The sequence below is a fragment of the Hesperophylax consimilis genome, chromosome 14 (assembly GCF_061612785.1).
Source record: "Hesperophylax consimilis isolate HC1 chromosome 14, BYU_Hcon_1.0, whole genome shotgun sequence".
Lineage (NCBI taxonomy): Eukaryota > Metazoa > Arthropoda > Insecta > Trichoptera > Limnephilidae > Hesperophylax > Hesperophylax consimilis.
Window position 1 is genome coordinate 26,732,141 of NC_142849.1, and position 27,172 is coordinate 26,759,312.

At 33.7% G+C, this 27,172-nt stretch overlaps 1 protein-coding gene across 1 annotated transcript in view; it reads right to left on the bottom strand.

The window, feature by feature from the left end:
• LOC149418126 (chymotrypsin-like elastase family member 2A) overlaps window positions 1-26,843 on the bottom strand; it is a 38,518-nt gene extending 11,675 nt beyond the window's left edge. The window contains exon 1 of the mRNA XM_089639344.1: window positions 26,714-26,843. Coding sequence (XP_089495470.1) covers window positions 26,714-26,801 — 88 coding nt within the window. The 5' untranslated portion in view covers window positions 26,802-26,843. The remainder of the gene's footprint in view (window positions 1-26,713) is intronic.
• Between the last annotated feature and the right edge of the window lie 329 nt (window positions 26,844-27,172).

Here is a 27,172-nt window from a genome sequence, read left to right on the forward strand (position 1 = left end):
CAGATAGTATGAAATACAAAATTTGTATTGAAAAATACAAAAATTATAGTTGCTCCACATTTAGATTATTGCTTTACTATGTTATATTTGACCCATGAAGGAAATTTGAACAAACTAGATGTTATACAGAATAGAGCTATGAGATGTATACTGGGAAAAGGCAAATACGCAAGCATTAATCAAATGAGGGAGCAGCTTAATTGGATTCCAATAAAAAAGAGACTGTGATTTAATGTGTTAATTTTTGTGCATAAAATCATGAACAACCAAATGCCAAAATATTTTAAGGATGAATTGTTTTTAATGGAGATCATCATAATTACGAAACCAGAAATGTAAATAGAATTAGATTGCCACGTATGAATAAATCAAAATCACAGAACTGCCTAATGTACAAAGGACTAAAGATGTATGATGAAATGCCCGAAAGTCTGAAGAATGAATGTATTTAAAAAGTAATGTTATGTTTATTGTAAAAATATTTAAAGTTACAAAATGAAATATTATCTTGTTATTATTATTATGTATTCAAATGTTGTATAAACTAACTCAATAAATAATAATAAAAAAATAAAAAATGGATAATATGAAATTTCAAAGCTTCATTAAGTCATGACGAAAATGACATTTCGTTGACATTCAAATTATATACAAGACGATCTGTACAAATTTCATGACGTTAAAGCTTACCGTTAGATAGATATTGCTGTTTCAGATATATTTAAAAAAACAAATAATTTTCGTTAAGGTAAATATTATTTGGTTTTAGCGTAAAATTGTAATGTTTCGGTTAAAATTGTAATGGCGTGATAAATCGTAAACTGTTTGAATAATGGATACCGGGGCACGACCTGTGGAATGCATGTTTAAAGTTGCTTTCTTTATCCATGTCCATGCAGGGGTAGTTCACCGAAGGAGATGAAGTGGATAGTTGCTTTATTTATTTTATTTTTCGTAGACTCCATAAAACAGTTGTTACAGCGATATATTACAGATATTACAAAATGTAGAAACAAATATATTTTAATTATTTAAAATATTTGCGATTCCTTTACAAAAATCTGAAACAGAAAAGATACGGTCGCATCTAGGACTCAAACTCAGGACCCTTGCCTTGCCGGAGCACCGCTTTACCAACTGAGCTAATATGACCATATCTCCTTCGGTCTTATTTAACTTTATCATACTTCAATAAGAACTACCAACATGGTCTTCATTTTTCTCACCGCACATTTTTATTGGCAACCATCTTTATGTATGATCGCAAGATACAACAGGAACTAAATGCAATCTAGACAGTGTCTTTAGATAAATATATCTTATTTTTATTTTAATGTGCGACATCTATTGACTTTTCAGTAAGCTTGGGATGAATATTTATTTTTTGAAATAAATTAATGAGTAAAACCTTAAATTGTAATATTTATCTATTGAAGGCAATATTAGCGATTCCTAAACAGAAAAAGATACAGTCACATCTAGGACTCGAACCCAGGACTCTTGCCTTGCCGGGGCACTTATTATTATTCTTATTCGAAGTATGATACAGTTAAATATGACCGAAGGAGATAGAGTCCCATTAGCTCAGTTGGTAGAGCGGTGAACACATGTCTTATTCTGTGGCACCAATTTAATTAAAAATGATCAACTCTTAGGCTGGCCGCATACATACGTTTTCCGTATTCGATTTCCGAATTCGTTTTCCGTATTCGGACATCCGAATGCACGGAATCAGTAGAAAATACATTAACTGCCGCACACGTTCGTTTTAGTTCCGAACGGAACAAATTCCTTACGCACGTTCCGAATGCAAGCCGGAGCGTTCGGAGAAACCGAATGGAAAAAACCTAATGACGTCATGTGGAACGCAGCTCTTGCATACATTTTGTTTGTGTCGACGCAAACGTTCGGAAATTTCCTGTCAGTAATTCAGTGTTGCCAACGGGTCTTGACCTAATATCGCCGTTTCTCATACATAAGGTGGCGTAAAGTAGCCGAAGCCTTTTAGATTTTTTCGGCGCCGATTCTCGCTCTGAGTAGCCTAAATGGCGATATATCGCCCTTGTTGGCAACACTGGTTCTGACGTTTATACATTCCGAATGAAGAAAAACGAACGTTTGCGCTAGTCTCACGGAATTCCGAATACGGAAAACGAATTCGGAAATCGAATACGGAAAACGTATGTATGCGGCCAGCCTTAATTTTAACCACTTTCATTGTTTAGAAAACCAACATGTTTCGTAACCAATGATCACTTCTTCGGGGTTAAAATCACCTCAAGGGCGCTGTACAAATATATGTATTAAATAAATAATACTAGAACTACTGACTTACATCTAAGACTTATTTTTAGTGGTAATCTTGTAAACTCTAGCTACGTGTAAACATAAATAATTTCATTTTTAACCTTGTAAGCTAGTGAGGAAGCTAGTAAGCTAGCGTCTCAAGCAAGGATAGTTTAACAGATGGGGTTCTATTATTTGAGCTAGTAGCGCCCCTCACCATCGAAGTTATTATCCAGGCTTTATGTTTAGCTTCGCGTGGCCGGCGCACAGTGGGCTGAAAATCGCCTTTCATAGACATAGAGACTTGAATTTTCAAGGGTATTTTTTTTGGCTAGAAATGGATTCTGCTGATCATTACTATGACCCAAAGAAGTTAATTAGGACGCCGTGGTGGACACAAGAGCTGACTTTGCTGAAAGGGGCCTACAAAAGAGCCTATAGGGGCCTGGTAGTGGTTAGGCGGAGTATATGCTCGCCTGAAGAAGCGGCTGCACTTCAGGCCCGTTTTAGGGCTTCCCGTGGCGCCTATCGTTCGGCCGTCCTCTCAGCAAAACGAGCTGCATGGCATAGTTGGGTAGATGAAGTGGGTAACGCCAACCCGTGGGAAATCCACAGCGCTCTTGAAAACTCGGGAAAAGGATCAGAACGATATTTATCGAGCGTTGTGCTCGGTAATAGCGAAGGGAACGCAGAGAGTGTTGACATAGTCTCCACTCTTGAGACACTTCTGGGCAAGTTAGTTCCTCTAGACTCAGTTAATGGGGAAAGTGTTCACCATCAACAGGTAAGAAACCTGTCACGGCTTCCACCTAGAGACCTCGCCCAGGGGGACGGCGTACCACCATTAAGTCGAGCAGAGGTTGAAATCATAATTAAGGGTTTGGGTCCGAAGAAGGCACCGGGATTTGACAGATTGAACGGCATAATAGCGAAGAATGTTTGGATCCACGCTAAAGAGGAGCTTTATCAAGTGTTGGAAACGTGCTTGCGTAGAGGAGTATTCCCTACAGAATGGAAGAAAGGCGTGCTCCGGATTATACCAAAGGGGAACAACAAGCCGAGAACAGATATCGGAGCCTACAGACCCATCACTTTACTTCCAATCTTAGGTAAAATACTGGAAAAAATCATCAAACATAGGCTCCGTCTCACCCTGTCTCCACCCTGCGGCCGCCAATTTGGGTTCATCCCCGGTAAGTCCACTGAGCACGCCATTAAGTATGCGCTTGAATGGGTGAGGGTTTGTACCAAGAAGTATGTAATTGGAATATTTTTGGACATCTCGGGTGCCTTCGATCATGCGTGGTGGCCGATGATTTTAACTAAGTTGAAAAGTCGTAATTGCCCGCCTTTACTGTTCAATATTATTAGTGATTATTTACGTAACAGAAAGGTTATTGTGATGTATGGTGATTTCTTCATCATACGTGACGTTAACATGGGCTGTCCACAAGGGTCAGTCCTCGGGCCTGACCTGTGGAACATCCTTTTTGACGACTCCTCTAGGTTACCCTTGCCTGAAGGATGCATATCGGTCGACTACGCAGATGATAAGTTTCTTTTGGTCTCAGGGGACAGCAGAAAGGAAGTGGAGTGTAAAGCAGAAGAGGGTCTGCGTGAAATTCTTGAATGGGGTAAGAGAAACAGGCTGAACTTCGCTCCCCATAAGACCGTGGGACTCTTGATGAAGGGTATGCTCAGTCGTGCCAGAAACCCTACCATCAGAATGGGAGGCTCCACTATTCGTTTCGTTGAAAGCACCAGGTATTTAGGCGTCACTTTAGATAGATCTTCTTCGTTCCTAGCGCACGTCAAGAGCGTTTCTAGCAGGGCCCAGGCCCTATTCTTGAAATTGAGAAGGCTCTCAACGGCTGAGTGGGGATTGCGGACTCCGGCACTTCGCCTCATATATAGGGGTGTTTACGTGACGCATGTCTCGTATGCAGCTTCTGTGTGGGAGCACCGGCTGGATAATGCATTGATCCACTTGGCCCTCAAGCGGGGCCAACGGACTCCCCTGTTGGCTCTTTCGGGCGCATATAGGACTGTGGCTAATGATGCATTACCGGTTCTGGCTGGTACACTGCCGATTGACTTGGAAATAAGGGAAGTTTTGACAAAAAAGGCATTGACAAGAGGTAAGGCCGCTGTCCACCTGGGAGTCGAACTGACACCCGGTGGAGCGGTGTCCCTTCCTGACTTATTGAAAACCATGCGAGATAGAACGCTGAGTGTATGGCAAGAGCGATGGGATAGGTCGACGAAGGGTAGATGGACTTTCTCTTTCTTCCCTTCAGTTAAAAGCAGAATGGAAGGGGCGCACATAAAACTGGATCACTATATGACGCAATTGGTGTCCGGTCATGGGGAGCTCAGGGGGCGGCTACATAGTCTCGCCTTGTCTCCTCATCCGAACTGTTCATGTGGTAACACTAACCAGACAGCCGAGCACATTCTGTGGCACTGCGAGTTGATGAAGGATGCCCGAGAGGAAATGTTGGATGGCTTGAGAGGGATTACAAGACCGGCATGGAATGCCGATCTCGTGTTGAACAGAGAAAATTTTGAATGCTTCAAAAAGTTTGTAAAGTCCTGGGTAGAGAGATGGCCTGTGCTTAGAGTTGCTGATTTAGATTAAAATCATCTTTGTTTCAGGTGCCAAGCGTATTGTTCCTGTCACTCCACGGTTACTCCTCTTATAACAAATTTAATATTGTTTATGCGCGATTGCTTTATGTTTTATTTTTATTTTTATATACTCATTGGTTTTACTTTCTTTGTCTTATGGCATGATCGCAATGCATTTATTATTTTATTTGTTTGTTTTATTATTTCTTATTCATTTATTGTGTATACTGGCTTTTTACACCGTTTTTGCCAATTCTTTACACTGTTTTTTTTTAATGCACATTCTTCCTTTTACTTTTGAATTTGGGCCTTATTTATTTATTAGGAACGTTGATAATGATAATACTGTTTCTTTTTGTGTTTTAGCTCTTTATTACTATGTTAATCTTTTTTTCCCCTTCTTTTTTTTTCTATTATGAACGGTCAATTTGTTGTTGATCACAACTTATTTTCTACGTTTGTTATTTGCCTTTTTATTTGTTACTAACAAATTGGTTTATGAATAGGTTGTCGAACTGAACTCTATCGTACTGTATTGTTCATTTCCCCACCACGGGGGCGGATAGACCCTGTTCCTGCATCCAGTAAGGTGACATTAATCCGGGGCGGCTGTCCCACGAACCACGGGTGCCTCCCCCGGCGTCATGAGCGGGCCTGGGGAATGTTTGCGCGAGCCCGATCCCCTTCCGTCCTGCCTCCGGTGACCTGAGGCTCACTTCATTCCCTAGGGTCTTTGGGAGTATCTCCCCCCCCCCTCCCCCCATTTACATTTCTTCGAGGGTACTCTCGGAAAACTGGCTAAGGGACGCGGGTGCTTGGGATCGTTGTGGCCAGGCCGCTTGCCACGCTCATTCTTGCCGGGACCGCCCCGTGATAGTGGGGTAAACTGCCCTCGATACGCGGCTTGTATATTTTTATGTTTCAATCATACTTCCACTTATAAAATTTGTGCTCCTTATTTATTATTTAATTTTAGATGCCAAACCACCAGGCGAACACATTTCATATGTGTTCTTATTTTGTGTTACTATTAATGTAAGTATGCATACATTATTTCGTACTAACAATCATGCATGCAGGGACATTGGAGGGTCTAGATTCATTTTAAAATAAATGTAGCTTCTTTTTACAAAATTAGAGTCCTGACGTGTGCGGCTAAGGAGGTTAAACAATCAGTTTCCTCACACAGCCGTCGGGAAAGGGTGGGTCCCCTCCAATGATCATTACTATGCTATAAAATGTAGTACGAATCAATTGCGTGTACAAATGAAGGAGTTATAATTTTTTAAAGAAAAATTTGTATGGCGCTGACATTAAAAATGAGGCTATCTCTGGAATCATAAGGTTGGCCGTTCTATCCTTACACACAGATAATACTACTATTTATTTGTATTTTTTTGACATACTTCATATTGTAACGCAAGGTGCGATTTTTTTTTAGACAAATAAATAGTAGTATTATCTGTGTGTAAGGATAGAACGGCCAACCTTATGATTCCAGAGATAGCCTCATTTTTAATGTCAGCACCATACAAATTTTTCTTAAAAAAATTATAACTCCTTCATTTGTACACGCAATTGCTTCGTTCGACATTTTATAGCATAGTAATGATCAGCAGAATCCATTTCTAGCCAAAAAAAATACCCTTGAAAATTCAAGTCGCTATATCTATGAAAGGCGATTTTCAGCCCACTGTGCGGCGGAGCTAGTACATGATCGGTTAGTGTAGTGTATTTATCACTAAATATGTGTTGTTATATTAGTCTCTGCAAATATGATACTGGCACAACATTTCCTTGCACTGAAGTTACTATCCTGACTTTGTGTTTGGCTTCATGTAGCAGACGAAGCTAGTGGATGATCGACTAGTGTAGTGTGTTTTTCGCCAAGGACGTGTTTTTCCCCAAGGACGTGTTGTTACTTTAGTCAATGCAATGATACTGGCTTAAAATTTCCTAGCATCGTGTAAACCGCTCCAGCTTGTTCCTACCCAGGAGAGTAAAGAGTAATATCCACCGCGAACGAAGCTAAACTAGTAAAGCTAGTACTAGCCATGATCTTATCGGGATAGGTCGTCGGCATATGAGCTCGTAATCCTAGCTTGAAATACTCAGCTCGTGTGGCTCGGACATAAGCGTTTGATGTTGATTATTTTTAAATGTATTATATAAAGTAGTTATAACAAAGAGAAGAAATATGTCTATAAAATTTGTATATTGAAGATTTCAAACAATACTAAAGTCAACAATATCAAACAAACATGGAAGAGGTTTATAGAAAATAGAGCAAAGTAGAAATATAAAAATGCCATGGGGGTTTGTTTATTATGTTAAATCAAAATCTTCTTCTTTCCCCTATCTTTTCTATTCTACACTACCCTCAACCTCAACATGCTTATTATAGAATGCTTTGGTCTTACTGGCTACAGCAGATGTTGCAACTTTTTGCGGTAATCACATTAAAAAATATGTGTATTTTATGTGCGGGCGAATTTCTCTAATTTTTCTGAATCAATCTCACCAGAGAATAAAAGGTACACAAATCAATTTTCCAAATTCAGCGACACCTACCCAATATGAACTCCGTTAGCTAGAGGAAAACTTTATCAAAACATAAAATATATAACATAAAGTTCAATATTTGCGGAAAAAAGCAATTCATGCAAGGAACGAAAGATTTTAAAGAAAAAAGCGGGAATTATTTCCCGGAATCTCGTTTTCTGCAATAAACAACCACCCAAATATGTATCATTAATTTTCCGGCAAAACCAATACAAAGAATTATAATATTTGCATTTGATGTGATTTCTCCCATGAATTATAAATTAGAAAGCCTGCACTTTTCCTCAAAACATCGAAACACGAAGTCCGACCTTGGTAATATGCCAAAGAGCATTAAAAAACTTAAACCATAACCATTTCAACGAATCAGATAGACGCTAATCGAAAAAATCTTTTTAAGTGACTCATCCAACCAAGAATCGTGCGTGAACCATTACGTATTGTAGTTTAATTCGCTTTTTAGTGCTTTGATGCCGTGTAAACATTTAACACTTTTTAATGGTACTCTGCCTAATTGAAGGTGGTTTTCTTTTACTGGGCAGGTACAATGTTAACAAAACGTTCTCGGATTTGTTCAGATTATATATTTAGTCCAAACATTCGATTCGATCATAGAATATAGAAGAAAACATGAAATGCGATGTAGGCGTGTTTTGATATCCAACATTCAGACCATTACACGTAAATTTCAAACACAGAACTGTTTTTCATCATCATTTTGACATTTTCATTTCGATCAAGTGATGAAAAGTTATCAACCTATCGGAAGTTGCTCTAATTTTTGCAAGGGGCGTCTTGTCATCACGATTTCGACATTTGTGAAGTGACCAAAAGCTGAATACACGTTGACAAACCATGGATTATTATACTTCTTAACAACGCAGACAATAAATTTCTAAATAACAAATGTAGATCCTAGGAAATAAAAATGGTACAGAGATCAAATGGGAAAATAATTCACCGACTCCAGATATTTTCATATCAGAGGGTTCGGCTCGGTAGAACTTCTAACAGGGCCTATAAATCCTACCGATCCCTCAACATAAATATTTAAAAAATCTTTTGTTATCCTACATGTATTCAAAATGACCGACTTTTGCATCTTTATATATAAATTTTTTGATTGATCTAATACGCCTAAATTTTTAATTAGAGAGCTAGGTATAATGCCAGTAGCCGAAATAACGAATGGTAATTTTTTTTTTTTTTTTTAATGTTAATTTTTTTTTTTTTAAACTTCCGGTTTAGTTGTCCGGGTTAAATCTTCCCCAAAGGAAAAACTTAACCCTTCCACTCACTTTTCCACAAATGATTATGTAGTCAATCAACATTATGTAAGTGCATTATATAAGCAAAATAAATACAAAACAATACAAGAACAACACGTCAAATCACCAGAGATCAAATGGGAAAATAATTCACCGTCTCCAGATATTTTCATATCAGAGGGTTCGGCTCGGTAGAACTTCTAACAGGGCCTATAAATCCTACTGATCCCTCAACATAAATATTTAAAAAATCTTTTGTTATCCTACATGTATTCAAAATGACCGACTTTTGCATCTTTATATATAATTTTTTTGATAGATCTAATACGCCTAAATTTTTAATTAGAGAGCTAGGTATAATGCCAGTAGCCGAAATAACGAATGGTTATATTTTTATAGTCTGAGAATGCCAAATTCTTTTTATTTCATTTCCTAAATCTGTGTATTTTTATTTTTTTTTATTTTTTTTTATTTTTTTTTATTTTTATTTTTTTATTAATATTATTAATAGTTTCAAACCAATTATTTTTATTGACAATGTTACCGTTTGGAAATTGAGTGTCGAATCTTGTGCCACCATATGTCAATAATACAAAGCGCGTGCCAAATGGTTTACATAATTAGATCCAAAATATGCTCAGTTTCCATTCGAATCTACATTTAAAGCATTTCTTCATTCAGTGGATTCAATGCTTTAAGGGCTTTGTTTTCTGGCTTTTTTAATATAGAATATGCATTGATGTTCAATAAGAGATACGGCATTCATACGATGCGACGCTGGGAAAAAATCTTAATATTTTCTTTCATCTTTCTCTCATTCGTCATTTTTGACACGATGTTCTTCCATCTTCCTGCAATCATCCTTAATTATTCTTCCAATTATTGTATCTTACCAAGATCTCGTTCCAATCGTTGAATCTTCTTCGGTTGTTCTTACGAAAATCCCCAAACCATTATATGTTATTCCTTCAATCATAATCTTCCCTATTTCTTCTTTAATGGGAAAATCATCATCTACTCTTTCTTTGATTTTGTACTGTCCTTATCTAATCTTTAAAATGATCATTTGTGTTTCCTTCAATCTTGAGCTGTTTACCGTTTCTCTAATGTTAAATTCATCTGCTTTGTAGAATACGTAAATATTAAAGGTCTAAAACACACCATGTAGACATTCAATCATTCTTTTTTTAAAGTTTTGGTACATACTTTTAAATAAAATTATTAATAATTCAAAATTCATAAAATTTTACATACCGACTAGAAATACGAGGCAAAGTGCTACATTTTTCTGTGACAATTTTAAAACCAACTATGAAGCTCATACACCTATAAATAGACTACATCATTTTGGCAATAAATTTGGGAATATTGTAGATATGCTTAAAGATTCCGTATTAGTTATAAAACGAAATCTTTTTAATCATTTTACTGAGATGTATGAATTCACAACTACGTAGTGAATAAACTTTTGTTTTTATATTTATATGTTCCTTAATACATATTTAGCTTTCCGTAATCCACACTATTAATTTGAATTTACCTTAATTTTATCAAAAATCATAATTTATTGTAAACTATGTAACACAACTGTATTACTTGTTAACTACTTTTGTAAAAGCCCATTAGGGTGTAAATAAATAAATAAATATTTACATAATGAACAATTATACAAATAAAATTGCAATGTAGTGTGTATCAAAAAGTCCCACAAAGACAAAGCCTGTGTGTGGATATTATAGTACCTACTATCACAACTATATGATAAAGAATAAAACATAAGATGTAGGTTTTCTTTCATGATAAATTATAAAACATTATTATAAAAGTGGAAACAATAGAGGAAATGAAAACAAAAAAAAAATACTTGAAATTTGACAATCACTGGAAGTTTTAAACCTCACATAAAAATAAGGTACCCACTACCCACTAATGTTTTTCAAAAAAAAGTTTATGGATATTTTGCTATTTGTACAATCAAAAACTACACTGTGTACTGCTACAGATGACTGTCGACTTATAATAAAATAGATCGATTTCGGTACATATAAGTCAAGATGTTATGTGTTTTTATAATAGTTAATGTTTTGTTGTAACATTGTCTCATAAAAAGATGCTCCTTGTGTGTTGTACATTTTAGGGGCAGTAAAATTATTATGCCTTTGGGCTAACCTGGTTATGCAATGTGGTACTGCAAATACATTTGATAGAAATTCAATCCATTTATCTTCCTTATTTTATTTTACCCTCCAGTCTACCTTTTTTACTTGTACTTGGTATTTTTGATACTTATCTTCGGTGTTGATGAAATTGGTTCATTTCTTTATTCGTTTTAAAAGAAAAGAAATCTGCAGATTGATCGAGGTCATTATTTAGATGGGCTTGTAATGAGTTTTATTTTCAATGAAATTATTTAAATGTATGTTATCTATTTGCTTTCATCTTTTTAATTTACTAAAGAGGTTGTCAATATTATTAATGCAATCAATGATAACTGATCTGATAACCATAGATTATTAATGATTGAATATTTAAAAGATGATTTTTGGCTATTCATGGTGGGTCTAGTCTATCTGCATTTGTTTGTAGTTTTGTACGTAGTAATAAGTCACTACTCAATGGTAGAAACTATCAGTGTAACGCCATAGTTTTGTACAGGGTTTTCCAATAAGAGGTATTATTTTCATATTCAATCGTAAAAGATCAATGGTTTCGTTTCTTGTGTGGCACGTAGCGCTGTCTTGTTGAAAGTAAACGTTGTCCAGATCAATACCATCCAATTCCGGCCATAAAAAATCATTAATCATCTCTCTATAGCGCAATCCATTTAACCGTAACTGTTGCTCCAGCCTCATTTTCGAAAAAGTAAGGTCCAATGACTCAGCCGGACCATAAACCGCACCAAACAGTCACACGTTGAGGATAAAAAAGCTTTTCAACAATAACTCTTGGGTTTTTCGAGCCCCAGATGCGACAATTTTGCTTGTTGATGAAGCCTTAAAACAAATAAACATATTTTGATAGATTTTTCACCATCATTTAGATATTTTTTTCCGGAAGGCTTACATATACAATTCAGGTATATTATATTTTTACAAAGTAGAGAAAAGTCGATGTTTTGTAATCAAGTCTTAAAAATTATTTTCGTGTGCTTTCATTGCCAACGCTGGCTAAACCTTATGAGATATATCAAAATAATTTATAATATATAATAATGTTCTACTGAATTGTATATCTTGAAAAGTCCTACAGAAAAGTTCACCATTTGTATATGTCCATCTCCTAAGGATAACCCCCAAATAAACAAATTCGGGTACAGGTCAGCATAGTTCATGAATAAAAACGAACATTTCATTTCGGCGACAAATCGAAAATGGCAAATTTTAAATCGATATAAATAAAATTATTTATAGAATAACAAAAATTAACTAATTTAGTAATTAAAGCCTTTTAATACAAATATGATGGTCAAAAACACGCTAATATTAAAAATATTTCTGACTTTCTAAAAATAAATTCCCTTGACGTAGATTTTCTACGACCGTATGTATTATGAATCTTAATTTTCTTCCATTCTTCTTTATATTTTATAGGAATATGATTTCCCTCAAGTCCTACGTCATATTTGGAATGCTGTGTGGGGGTCTTTTTAGGAAATGGAGGAATGGAAACTAGAAGGTCGACAAAGCATTAAACAGCCGAGCTGTTGAATCAATAACTAGTCGTGGAAACAACATGTTATCACATGACAAATGACAAATTGGTTCGGCTCGGGTTTGGCGTGTTTCTCGACTGTGAACCAATGTCGAAGGGATCAAACAGTATAAGATTACAATCCGTTTGTATATATCAAACGGACTGTCAGTCTCTGCACAGAGCCAAGAGTTATTTTCAGGTATCTTAGGTGTCCAGAACAGAGGAGGCTGTCAAATTCAACAACGGGACGCAATCGCAATTTTTAAAGGGTTAGCAGTTGTGTACTATTAAAATATCTACGGGCCCTGTACACTTATTCACTTATACAATACCTTAATACACTTGTATACCTATACACTTATACAATATCTACATCCAGCTTCTGAGAGGTTAACTTGACTCTTTGCTTTGATGGAGCTACTGCATCTAAAATAGCCACTAAGGCCCCGTTGTTTCGCAGAAATTTAAATCTAATATTATCATCAAATGGCCATTCAGCACCATTTTATTTTTATTCCATTTGAAATTTCCTCATTAAACGCCGATTCTAGGTGCGTTTCAGCTTTGTATGAAATTTTAATAAGCTGACAAGCTTAACAACATGATAATGATGATAGTTGTCCTCTTCCTTGGATTGACATTAAGATGAAGTTACAAGCCAAAAATGTATATATTCTTGGTATACCTTATATTTTAGGTAATAGGCATTAAAATCGCTTGACAAACGGAGTCTAGAAACGTTCGATTTCAAGCACAAAACTATTTTTTATTTATTTTGTAAATAATTTTATAAGAAAGCAAAAAAAGTTAATAAAGTGAAACTGTCACAGATAATCTTAGCTATAATACTATATTTTTTAAAAGTTGTTTTTTTACGCGTTCATACATTTAGTTTACATTTGTATTTTTTATTGAGTAATTTATTTTTATTTTGTATTCTACTCGAGCGAAACGATAGGAAAACCTTCAATTCATCTAACGCATATTTTTTGGTATTCATAATCTACACCAATTCGTTATAAATATTAATCAAAATAGTGATTTAGCACTAAGCTTCGCCATGGTCGTTTGATGGCTTTGTCACACTAAAATCTCTCGAAACAACTGGGCCTTACACACGGAGAAAAGTCAATGATATAAAATATTGCTAATTTATTAAAAATCTGGTTGAATTATTCGTATTCCTGTTAACAACGGGACTGCAGGCCTTTAACGAATGAATTAACAGATTTCCAAACAAAGTATCAGTAAAACGCAAATGTGATACAAGGACAGCGGAACACGTGTGCATAAAAATACTAATTTTGTCGCATTTTGTCATCACATTTATCAGGAAAAGAACACCTGCAAGAACACGTGTTATATTCTGAGTGGACCAACATTTAATCAGTAAATGGATTGCCATCACGTTTTTAACACGATTTCAATAAATCCGCAGCCATAATCACTTTTCTTAGAGCAATTACACCAAGTATATCAATGGAAGGATTGTTGGGAATATTGCTTCTTGTAATAAATATGCAATATCTGAAAGTTGTGAATACTTTAAAGAAAGGGTAATTGAGGTGTAGAGGTCAAGTTAGGCAAAGAACACAATCACGGAAAAGCTGGCGGTATTACCGAGGTTAGGTCATGTTGTATGTATTATGAAAGTAAAAGTGAAATAATATGCAAATAATAATGATGAGAAAAGATAAAAGAGATTGTGAAACAAAGAAAACTCTGTGAACTTCAGCGCCATTGTATGAATTATCTCTAAATAGTATAAATCGCGTATCTAAGCGTCTGTCTGTTTGTGTGTTTAGTTCTCTTAAACTACACAACGGATTTTGATAGGGTTTTCACTATCATTTAGAATTTTCTACCGAAAACTTTACATATATAAAACATGCATATTATATATATGGAAAGTAGAGAAAAGTCGATGTTTTATAATCAAGTCGTAAGTAATAATTTTTTGGGCAATACATTGCTAACGCTGGCTAAACCTTATGACATACACCAAAATAATGTACTACCATAGACATATGAATATTAGTAGACCTGCCCTAAGTGATTAAAAGCGTATTATCCCCACTCCCCATACCGGTTCCATTGGAGCCGGCTGTGCTCGCGTATGGCCTCAAGTGAAATTTGAAAACGTGACGTCATCATTCTTGTGCGAACTATGGTCGAGGCATCATCGGTTCATTTTACGAAATAACACGGCAAAATGTTGACTTGTACTATGAAAACTTGTAAAAATAGATGTGAAAAAGAGAATAAACCCAATTGTCGTATTACATTCCATATATAAGCATTATTTTACTTTATTTTAAGCATATTCACATCGTATAATATGAATCAGTTGTTACTATCACATCGAGAAACGTCTGGACGCGAAACACAAAGCTGGTTGGTTGCTGGGAAGTAAATTATGAACATTTATAAAAGTGTCTTAACTAAATACTTAAACGAAATATTTGACTCTGAAAATACAACCGAATTTTTTTGCCGAATTTGGACTTCGCAAATTTGTTCATAACGTGGCGAGTAATTTGCGCTCCCATGTAAAAATGTCTATTCATTCAAAAGCAGGTTTTACTTTTAAGAAGTAAATGGTGATATTATAATGCGAGATGCCTATTTACTGTCAGATTGATTTATTGACGAATCACAGTCAGCCTTACTCCCTTCGTTCTTCAACAGTTGATTTTACCCCTCGCCATTATCTTCTCGTCTATTAATTCCTATGTCTGTGTATATCTTAAAAAGGCTTACAGAAAAGTTCACCATTGTATACATTTCTTAAGTAGCCTTTTATATCTTAACTGTGACGTTTTATGGTGTAAGCGATCATTGTCGTGCCTTAAATATGATTATAATGATTAAGTTTAACATTTTTAAAGTGGGAAACTTTTTGGGAGAGTGACACAAACTGTTAGGGAGAGCTTTTTAAGCTATTTATGTAACAAAAAAAAAATTTCATCACCAGTGTATGGAAAGGGTGAAAAGGTGGAAAGGGGGAGGATATGAGATTGGGAAATACCTGGTTATTCAGATCTGGTTACTAAACACGGCTAAATCCATTTCAAGCGAAGTTTCGTTTTTGAGATCCAAGATCACCCGTAATCTGCGAAGTTCATCACGTCAAAAATTGTTATAAGAAAAGTTCAAATCATGCTAATATACTTACATATGCATAAATATGATATTATCATGGTCACGTAATACCCAGATTTATGTATTTGTTTCCATGTAAATAAATCATTTTGAATTGCTTGCTGAAATTTCATATTTCTTTTTTAATTGCTAATTGTTGTAATAAAATAATAATTGTTTGACTAATATTAATATTATTCCTCTTGAATATCATTATGCAGTTGGATGGGTAATTGTCGCGTGCTTGATTTTTTCCTCGTATTTAATTTTATGCATTTTGCATATTTCGTCCCGTGTTCGTGTATCGCATAATTGTAGAACATTTGTTTATTTCCCATGTTACTGGAAACATTGTTTAAAATGGATAGTTTAACTGTCTCCTGCCATGCATTTCAAATGATTTTTTGTAAGAATACCAATGGCCGCCAGTGGCACATCCACAATTGGGGATTTTGTGAAGAAGTTTGAGGTAAAGGAAAACGGAAAACGGAAAGAAGAAGGTTGTAAATTAAAGTTCCTGTAAAATTCGTATTTATTTTAATAGAAGCCGTGTAGAACTTATTATGTTTGAGGCAACGATTAGATTTAGCCTGGAAACCAAACTTGTGTCAAAATATCTTGCAATACTTAGTTTTAATAAAGTGCATAACTCTATTGACAACCCATTCCTGTTGGAATACTATGGCATAAAACTGCGGCCGTAGTCGTCACCACGACTTGTTCAAGATACCATGCGGCATGACAGATGTTCTAGCACTAGCAATGGTGCTACTGAATACTGATACAATGTTAAAAGTAGATACCTATTACTCTTTAAGTGATCTTTCAACTTTTTTGAACTCATTTTCCCAAATAAGAAATCGTGCACTGTAAATGGATGATTTATTTGTCGTTCAATAATTTAAAAAAAATGTAGGAACTATTCACAATTTATTTTTAGACGCTGGCAATATTTATTTAATCGCCGCACTGGGACGCATGTGCGTACGACTTCGTTAACAGAACCGGCCAGCGGGTTTGGAAACCCTCTTTTTTTAGTGGCTTCCTTCCTTTTATTTCCTACATATTAATCTCACGCGTTTCCGAAACCTTTCTGATTAAATCGCCTTGCGAAGTTGTTGAGTAAAGTTAATCTATCTAATAATAAATCGCTTTATTTAAAACGCATCTTTACTCCCTTCCCCCCAAATAAACATTTGTACTATCTACTTACCTATGTATGCTTCGTTTGTATTATTATTAAAATATTATTACTATGGTGAGCGTAATATTATTTAATTAGCTCTATTATATTTAAAACTAGTTGGGTCTCACATGAGACACGACTACGATTCAACGTCACAACAAAACGAGATATTGGCATCAGCTGGACGAGCGGTAGTGTATCCTCCACTTCACCTGCCAACAATGGAGATAACCACTACTAGATTATTTATGTACCTGAATCGGTGGAAGCATTGTGATGTTTGTAAGTCTGAAACCAACACACTAAGAAGTAACGCAAAATCATGTGTTTTTCGTTTGAATATTTCATATACTTTAACTAAATACTGCCAGTAGAACACATCGTCACACATTTGAAATAATCAAGTCTTTTTATAAGAAGGGAACTGAATAAATTATCCATTCTTAAAATTTTAGATAAAAAATAACTAATTAAAATTTATTACCCATTAGGCCAATCTCATCTACAATAAGTTCTTATCGGATGGAGAAGTTCATGCGATTCCATTCTAAAACCAGTCCTCATAGCACAAAAGGCAATTTTGACAATTATACTTAGAGTCTCCATCAGAACCCCCACAGACTATGTTTTTAATTCTTTGAATTTAATTTATCTGAAACAATTATATTCAAAAGATATTTTAAAATATGCATTAAAAAACCAGAATAACTTTGCACACAAAAACTCGAGTCGATTCACAAGATCCTCATTACAACATACATTTAACCAACCAACAACTAAATTGAGTTTTGAGCAAAGAAATTTGAATATTTCTCTATAAAACTATTTAATATCCTCCCTCTTATAATAACCGACTTCAAAAAAAGTAATTAGATATGGATTATGGACACTAGAATGAAGAATATAGATAAATTGTTGCAACCTTACAAAAAAGTATTAAGATATGGACTATGGACACTGGAAGGAAGAATATAGATAAAATGTTGCAACCTAACAAAGAAGTATTCAAATGTGGATTATGGACACTGGAAGGAAGAATATAGATAAAATGTTGCAAACTCACAAAGAAGTATTAAGATATGGATTATGGACACTGGATGGAAGAATATAGATAAAATGTTGCAACCTCACAAAGAAGTATTAAGATATGGATTATGGACACTGGAAGAAAGAATATAGATAAAAAGTTGCAACTTAACAAAGAAGTATTAAAATATGGATTATGGACACTGGAAGAAAGAATATAGATAAAATGTTGCAACCTAACAAAGAAGTATTAAGATATGGATTATGGACACTGGAAGGAAGAATATAGATAAAATGTTGCAACCTAACAAAGAAGTATTAAGATATGGATTATGGACACTGGAAGGAAGAATATAGATAAAATGTTGCAACCTAACAAAGAAGTATTAAGATATGGATTATGGACACTGGAAGGAAGAATATAGATAAAATGTTGCAACCTAATAAAGAAGTATTAAAATATGGATTATAGACATTGGAAGGAAGAATATATATTTTGTTTTTCTTCTCTTATTTCACTTTATAATTTCGCTCTTATTATTATATTTTGAAACGCTTACAAAAATTACTTGACCAAATTTATAATTCACACAAATAATTATGTATAATGTGACCTTAGAACGGGGTACACAACGGGTAACATTATTTTTAATAGTTATTTAGAATATTTAAAAAATAAATAAATTCACAATAAAATAAAAAACGTGGTGTGGCGTTCAGAGAAATGAAATGCAATCCTCTCTAACATTGAAGGAAATATGTGTCTATATTTTAAGTTTCTAACAAAGGTGATGAATCAACAGGACAGTTCACAATGATACGAAGTAAAAGTTGCAATATTACAATCTTGTGAGACTGATTCAAATTGGAAAACAAATTTTGAAACAAAACACCGATGTTGTTGATATATTTAGAACATAATAATTACGATATAAGCTTAATTTAAGGCGATGCCATACGTAGTAATGCAAAATCATGTGTTTTTGGTTTGAAAATTTGGTCGCCTAGAAATGTTTCAGATGCTTTAATTAAATACTACGACTAGAATACATCTTGACCTTTGAAATAATCGAGTATTTTTTTATATAATTATTTTTATAAGCCCAGAAAAAAATAATGTATAGGCCTATGAAAACTGCTTTAAAGTTAAAAATCTCCTACTTACGAACCCATTTTCGGTTATGATTTTATTGTATAGTGTGGCAAATTTAGTTATTTATAAAGTGGTCGGAAAAAAATTAAATATTTATGCCTGAACATCCACAAAATAAAATAAAAGGCACTTTTTGGCAATGTTTTTCCTGCATAAATCAATACAAGCGGATGGTGTTAAGCGGGAATTTAAACCTTGTCGCCATCTAGGTAAGGGTTGTTATTGATAAAGGCTCAATTTAAAATATTACACGACGTAGTGCATCGCCTTAATACGGTTTTTTCATCATGATAATTTGTTTCATGAAACTATTCAATTTTGGATGTGAAAAAGAACGTTTATAGAGATACTTTTATACTAATAATAAGTCGCGCTTAAGGAGAAGCTTAATGCTAAATCACTATTTTGATTAATCTTTATGACAAATTGGTGTACCAAGTGTTGAAGGTTTTTCTATCGTTTCGATTGAGTAGAATACAAAAAAAAATTACTCAGTAAAAAATATAAATGTAAACTACTAAAAAAATATTTTTTCAATAGAAATGTATGAACGCGTAGGAAAAAAGGAAAACTTTTAATCAGTATAATAGCTAAGATTATCTGTGACAGTTTCACTTGATTAATTTTTTTGCTTTCTTACAAAATAAATAAAAACCAGTTTTGTGCTTGAAATCGAACGTTTCTAGACTCCGTTTGTCAAGCGAATGTAATGCCTACCTACAATATAAGGTATACCAAGAATATACACATTTTTGGCTTGTAGCTTCCTCTTAACTACTGCACTGTTTATGAGTTTACTATATAAATTATGCAAATGTATACGTTGTAAATAAATAATTAATGAAAACCTGTTACAAAGATTCGAAAGTTGACAAAACAGAGGCATTATTCATTCCTTACGATAAAAAGCTATGATACAATGACTATTTAAAAGACGGATAAAAATTGTTTTAATTTTTTTCCTGAAAAATCGTATTTTTATTATAAAACTTTTTTTACCTAAATAGACACCTGTCAGATAACTGACCGCTAAGAAATTGGTAAAAACAAAAAAACATACATTTCAATAATAATTTCGGTTCATCAAAATGACTATGGAATATAAAAATAAAACAACTGAAGACATATTCCTAAAAATAAAGGGTAAAAAGACACATCGAAAATGTTAATCACTTTATCATTTTGAAAATTTTATAAAAGCAGCGTTCCTTTCCTGCCACAGAAATTTATATGCTTAGATGAATGTTATTTTTTGCTGGTATATTTCATTAGTTTTTCGTGGAAAATATAGGAAAATAAGGTATGGTTAATTTACAATTAACAAGCTTAATAATAACATTGGTATCCGTATTTGTCGGTTACATCAAAACTAAACGCCGAAAACCACGTTCATTCAACTAATTATTATGCTGGAATACGCAAAATTTTATCACTTCTACAAACATAAACACACATTTCACCACAACCTGCACATCTGCCCTGTTGATGAACACAGTAACGCTGTCCGAAACATTAGTCAAAGAGGAAGTGTAATACGGCATAGTAACCCGAAAATAAATCACAATAGTATGATTAATATGTTAATGTTAAAATGGTGAAATGCGAGGGGAGTATTTTAAAAGTATTATATATGTTGTTATTATGCATTATTATTGCTAAGTCATTCCAGACCCTCTCTAGGAGGAATATGAGAAATTACCTTCTTTAAAATGCATCTCGTCGACCTTCGCTGGAATATGGCCCGACGCTAACAATTTTTATACATAATTAACGCCTGTCGGTTTTTACATATGACAGGGCAAAAAGTCTCCCCAAATCAGCCTCTACCGATCTGGCACCCAACGCAGTTGGTGGGCAGGCGCATCCTGAACAAACCTCACACAATAAACCCGGGCGCCCCTGGAAAATCACCAAACATAACGAACCACTTAAGTTAACCTATAGCAGAGGTGTTGATTGTCCAATAAACGGTTACCGGGGCAGCGGTACCAAAAACCGCCTCCCAAATCTTGATAAATGCATGATGCTCATGAAAAGAAGAAATAAGGTTCGAGACATTCAGTCATCACTGTACGTTAAACTGCCCTCGATACGCGGCTTATATATTTTTATGTTTCAATCATACTTCCACTTATAAAATTTGTGCTCCTTATTTATTATTTAATTTTAGATGCCAAACCACCAGGCGAACACATTTCATATGTGTTCTTATTTTGTGTTACTATTAATGTAAGTATGCATACATTATTTCGTACTAACAATCATGCATGCAGGGACATTGGAGGGTCTAGATTCATTTTAAAATAAATGTAGCTTCTTTTTACAAAATTAGAGTCCTGACGTGTGCGGCTAAGGAGGTTAAACAATCAGTTTCCTCACACAGCCGTCGGGAAAGGGTGGGTCCCCTCCAATGTACGTTAGACCAGAAGCAATAATAGCTAGTAACTTACTACAAGCTACTTACTACCAGCACATGCAGTGAGCCAAGAACCAAGAACACATAACGCAGAAGCCAGAAGAGAAATGCTCTCAGCGGCAGTCTGTTGAAAGCGAGAGTCGCGAGGTCAACACAACACAACACTGAGATAACAATGTAACAATACAACAGAGACCAAGAACCAAGAACGCTCTCAATACCTAATAATATATTGGATCTTTAAATCCGGTTACAGATGGAGATAGTTAGCCTTGTTTAGGTATGGCTGAGCTTCATTAGGCTTGCTCAGATAGCCTTCAATTATTTGTAGTTGTATTTCCATTAGATATGCTTCGTTGTAGGAACTAATTCTGTGCCCTTTGGGGGTATAGAGAGTGGAGAATATCTCTATATCTATCTAGTTATTATCTATGTTTCTAAAACATACATTATAATTTGTATATATTATGCCTGATGGTATTTTAATGAAAGAGCGTCTAACTGACAGTTGGATGGTGCAGTAAAATATTATATTAATATGCCTAAACTTGATAACAATTCATAAGCTAATTTTAAAGTTCTGTGAAAGTTCTAATCGAGTTCTGTTATTTCAGTTCTGTGTAGCAGCTGGCTCATTGTAAAATAAAATTACAGAACATAAAAACTAACTTTGAAATTTGATGAATTTTTCAAATTCTGTTTAACTGCCCGTCCTTGTATTTTTCAATATGAATCAGAAAAACATAATTACTGAATTTACTATCAAAATAGTTCAATAAATACATTACATAAACAATGGTAAATGTAATAAACAAAATCATTTTGGGTTTTTTGAACAATACATTTTAATTTTACCCCATTTTGAGTACCTCCATACTGTAGTTTTGTTAAAAGTCCGTTGAAATTGAAAGAAACAAATAATTCCCAAGTAACAATGATTATTCATTTGCCTTTATCTAAGGCTTTTCCTCTTAATAGTCACCTTCCAACCACAAAACTTCATCAGTTGCATTGAAGTGATTTGTTGTGGTTTTCAATTTATAATTTACATTATTGTCTAAATTGTGTGAACTAAACTTTATGCCAGGAATAACAATTATAACGAAGAACACTCATGCATTAGCAAAAGTAAGGAACCTATTATGTTTTAGCTTATCTCGCATAGATAGTTTGTACGCTTTCTAAACAATAAAATCATAAACATACAATAACCACATTAACAAAAAAGTAATCACTTTTTCTAATATTTTGTTAGCTTTGAGATAGTCTCCACTAATCTCCAGAATTTGGCTGAATTTAAACGGGCTTTAAAAACAAAATTATTTAAAAAATCTTACCATTCATACATTTTAACTTCTTTTCAATATTTTATACTAAGCCATATTCTAAAACTTTCGGTAATAGTTTGGTTTCGGTTGTCTCCTTATTGTACCTTTTTAAAGTTCTCATTTCTGAGCATAAACTGCCTCCTGTTTTATATTATGTTTTAGTTTTAATGTTCTTGTTTTGTCCTGATCTGCTGTTATTGTTATTCTAAGTTTTGTCATCACTTTGTATAAACAGTGTTATAATATTAGATCTGTATTGGGTAAGGCACACTGTAGGAATAATTTTAAGAACCACTAATACTGAATTACCATTTTTTAAGTTTGTCATATGAGTAGTTAAGCGCACTTGAAGTGAAATGACACTAAACTGCGCTATATAAATGCCATGTTATTATTATTACTATAGGATCGATATATTAAAATAAACATCTAACATAAATATAGTATAAAATAAAGTCACTACCCGCGTCTGTCTGTTTGTGCGCTTCGTTCGTCTAAACTATTCAATGAAGTTTTATAGGATTTTCACTGTCATTTAGAAAATTTCTTCCAGAAGGTTTATATATATATAATACATGGATACTATTTTTATTGAAAGTAAAGAAAAGTCGAGTAACGCCGGTACACATCAGATGGTCCGCTATAATTTAATGAAAACATAGCAATTTGATGAATTATATTTGAGTATGACCGGGCTTAAAAAAACATATGTAATATAAATTTATATTATTATCATTTAAAATTATAATATTCTGTTTAAGTGTGCGTGAACTTGACAAAAAGGTGGTTATACCAAAACTGGAAATGATATAAAAAAATACAAGTTGACAATTTGGTATAAAAATAAAAATTTTGAATGGTTCTGTCATCCAATCCAACATCGAAATTTGCGATGAACATTGAGATTCGATTGTCGAAGATAAGGTTGGGCAGAAACCGGTTAGCGTATTTTTAAACGAAAGTGATAAACAATATTGTGAAAATTCATTGAAAAATATTAAAAAGAAGCTTTCTTTCAATCCAATTTCGAATAACGAAAAATTTCGCGATAATCACTGCTATTCGTATGCAAGTCGATTTAAATTACGAGTGTGTGCCATTACATACGTTATAATACTGAAACTGGTTTTAAATCACTTCCAGTTTTTTCGCTTCCGTTCGAAGTGCGAATCCGACAAAAGAAACGCGGTTCTTTTTTATTATGCTATAAATAAATAATTATGTAACTATTTTTTATTGATTGGTAGAGTGATGAAAATGATTTAACTAATCGGATAATAAATCAAGAATGTACAAAGGTATCTTTTTCGCTTTCTTGTGCAATAGCATTTTTTTGCTACAACTTACTGTCAGCCATAAATGAACCACTCACTAGATCGATATCTTCGTGCTTCTTGTACGAAACAAATTGGTCTTAAAAACCATAGATATACCAATATATATACAGTACAATTCTCATCCGGAGCCTACTTATCTTACTATGCACCAATGAAAAAGTTTGAAAGTTTATTCCATAGACTTTCAGAGCTTTTCATTGGTGGATATAGTTAGGCAACAATATGACGTCAATTTTCGATCGGTATTATGCCCCCCTGCTGTTACCAACTATCAAAAAGTTTGTCGGCAACTATCAGCAACTGTTGACAACAATTAACAAAGGTCAGCAATTATTGTCAATAACTGTCAACAACAACTATCAATAACTGTCTCCAGTCCCGTCTCTCAAAACTCATAGTAAAATCATTATATTACTAATAAATCATACGATAAGTTATGATCATTTAAGTACACATTTGCGACACAACATATTATTTAGGTTCTTAGCTGTTCAAATCTATAGGTGTTATATAATGAAGATCACACAAACATTTAACAATCAATTTTTCCATTCAATTTCTCCAACAATCAAAAAATTGTCCTCAGTAAAGAAAAATAAATTGTGATTTAGTACCGGATAATAATTATTAATCGGAAATCTAATTAGTCACGGAGAAATCAATGTATTGTTTATTTAAGCGTTAACATAATTAAAAATAATTATCATAAACATTGTTTTTTTCCTCCAGTAACATGTTAAAATCATTCCTGATTCTTTAATGATTGATTACCATAACGATATTACGACATGAAGGCTCGAAGCTAAATGCATAGAACCAGTACACGAGAACCGATCATTAAATAATACATAACCATTTAAGGTTCATTAACACTATCGATAAAAACCACCAAGAAAGGGAATAAAAGTTGCATAGCGTGTGATGTATAAGTAATGTATAATCTAATCTATGTATCTATCTTGATATAACACAAGAATAATTTAAAGCTTACTATGTAGTAACTTTCACTCTCTGAATATGCAATTACCACCGATACACCGATGTTTGAATTAAATATTCATTACGCATTACACAACAGACATGCTCTCACGGTCATTTTAGAAAACATTATTCAAGTTTAAGTGCAAAGCTGAGTCTCGCAATTATTCAAATCGCCATGCTCTGTCACTTTCCTGGAAGTTGTGGTATATTTGTTTAAACGAGTTGTCGTTACTTTGGTAATGTTTGTTAATATTTGTCATTGTATTGCTTGTTAAGTTCAAGTTCAATGCAACGAGTACACTGTATTTGTCATTTTATTGCTTGTTAAGTTCAAGTTCAATGCAACGAGTACACTGTATTTGTCATTGTATTGCTTGTTAAGTTCAAGTTCAATGCAACGAGTACACTGTATTTGTCATTGTATTGCTTGTTAAGTTCAAGTTCAATGCAACGAGTACACTGTATTTGTCATTGTATTGCTTGTTAAGTTCAAGTTCAATGCAACGAGTACACTGTATTTGTCATTGTATTGCTTGTTAAGTTCAAGTTCAATGCAACGAGTACACTGTATTTGTCATTGTATTGCTTGTTAAGTTCAAGTTCAATGCAACGAGTACACTGTATTTGTCATTGTATTGCTTGTTAAGTTCAAATTCAATGCAACGAGTACACTGTATTTGGCTCATAAAAGGGAAAAATCCTTTACAATAATAATAAAGTTGATACATATAGTTCAAATTTTGGACTCGTTATACTGACTTATAATCTCTAAATAGTGTAAAATAAAGTCACTATCCGCGTCTGTCTGTTTGTGCATTTAGTTCTTCTAAACTGCGCAACGGATTTTGATAAAGTTTTGATTATCAATTAGAAATTTTTTTCCGGGAGGTTTACATATATGATACATTCATATTACAATTATGGAAAGTAGAGAAAAATCCATGTTTTATAATCAAGAAATCAAAAAATATATTTTCGGGCACTACATTGCTTAAGCTGGCTAAACCTCATGAGATGTATCAAAAAAATGTATTACGGAATTATATATATTAAAAAGGCCTACAGAAAACTTCACAATGACAAATGTCTATCTCCTAAGGATAAGCCCCAGCAACCCCGGGTAAACATCAGCTAGTTTCATGTAATGTACACGTTAGAGCATGTTCAAAACGATGTATTCACAATTCATACAACACCATGAAAATTAATATTCAATAAGGATGGTATTTTTGTACCTACAAACGTGAATTTTACAGTCTCTAATAATTAAACACGTACATGAGTAACTTTTAGAAATGGAGTATCTTGGATTTTTACATGTTCAGATTATTAATGACTACAATAGTGTGACTGTACATACTGTACAATCCATGAACGTGATGAATGTATGTATTTATTGTTTCTGTTTAAACAAATAAATATAACAATACAACGATTGTTTCTGTCTTTCATAAACATTCAAAATATATTTGCTTTTAGCAATAATCAAAATGTGGTTTGTCAAATCTTATGTAGGTCGAGATAGTACAATCAAAGCATATTAATGATTGTCTAACTAATATCATTCGTCGAATTCTTACTTTACTGACTGAAACTTCATGTATCACATTTGTGACGTAGCGCGTGAAGCACGCCATCAAAGTCTCACATATGATACAGTCGCGTCAAAAAAGGTTAATAAAATAAAATCAAAATCATGTTAACTTACCGTAATTGTTAAAACTGCTCGCGATGACCAGCGAAATTGATAAAATAAGGAAGATATTTAACAAAACAGCATTATTTAGAATGTTCATTGTGTTTAATTGTCACTAATAATTATTTACTGCATTCCTTACATTGACTACCGATATTATAATTAAATTTCAAACACTTCACACTGTCGTGTATCATTTTTTTATAATCACTGAAGATACATACAAAACACTTATATTTTTATTGATTTGTAAGATAATTATTATTATTAAAAAATATGTATTTAAAATCAACACCACTCTATTTTATAACTCGTTATTTATCTCTATAATTTCTGAAAATGAAAATTTACTTATCTATTGGGAAACATCTAAAACAAAAAAAAATTACTTAACTGCTTAACCATAGATATATAGACTTGCCCTAATGTGAAATCTGGTATCATTTCAACAAGCTGAGGCAAATCACGTGA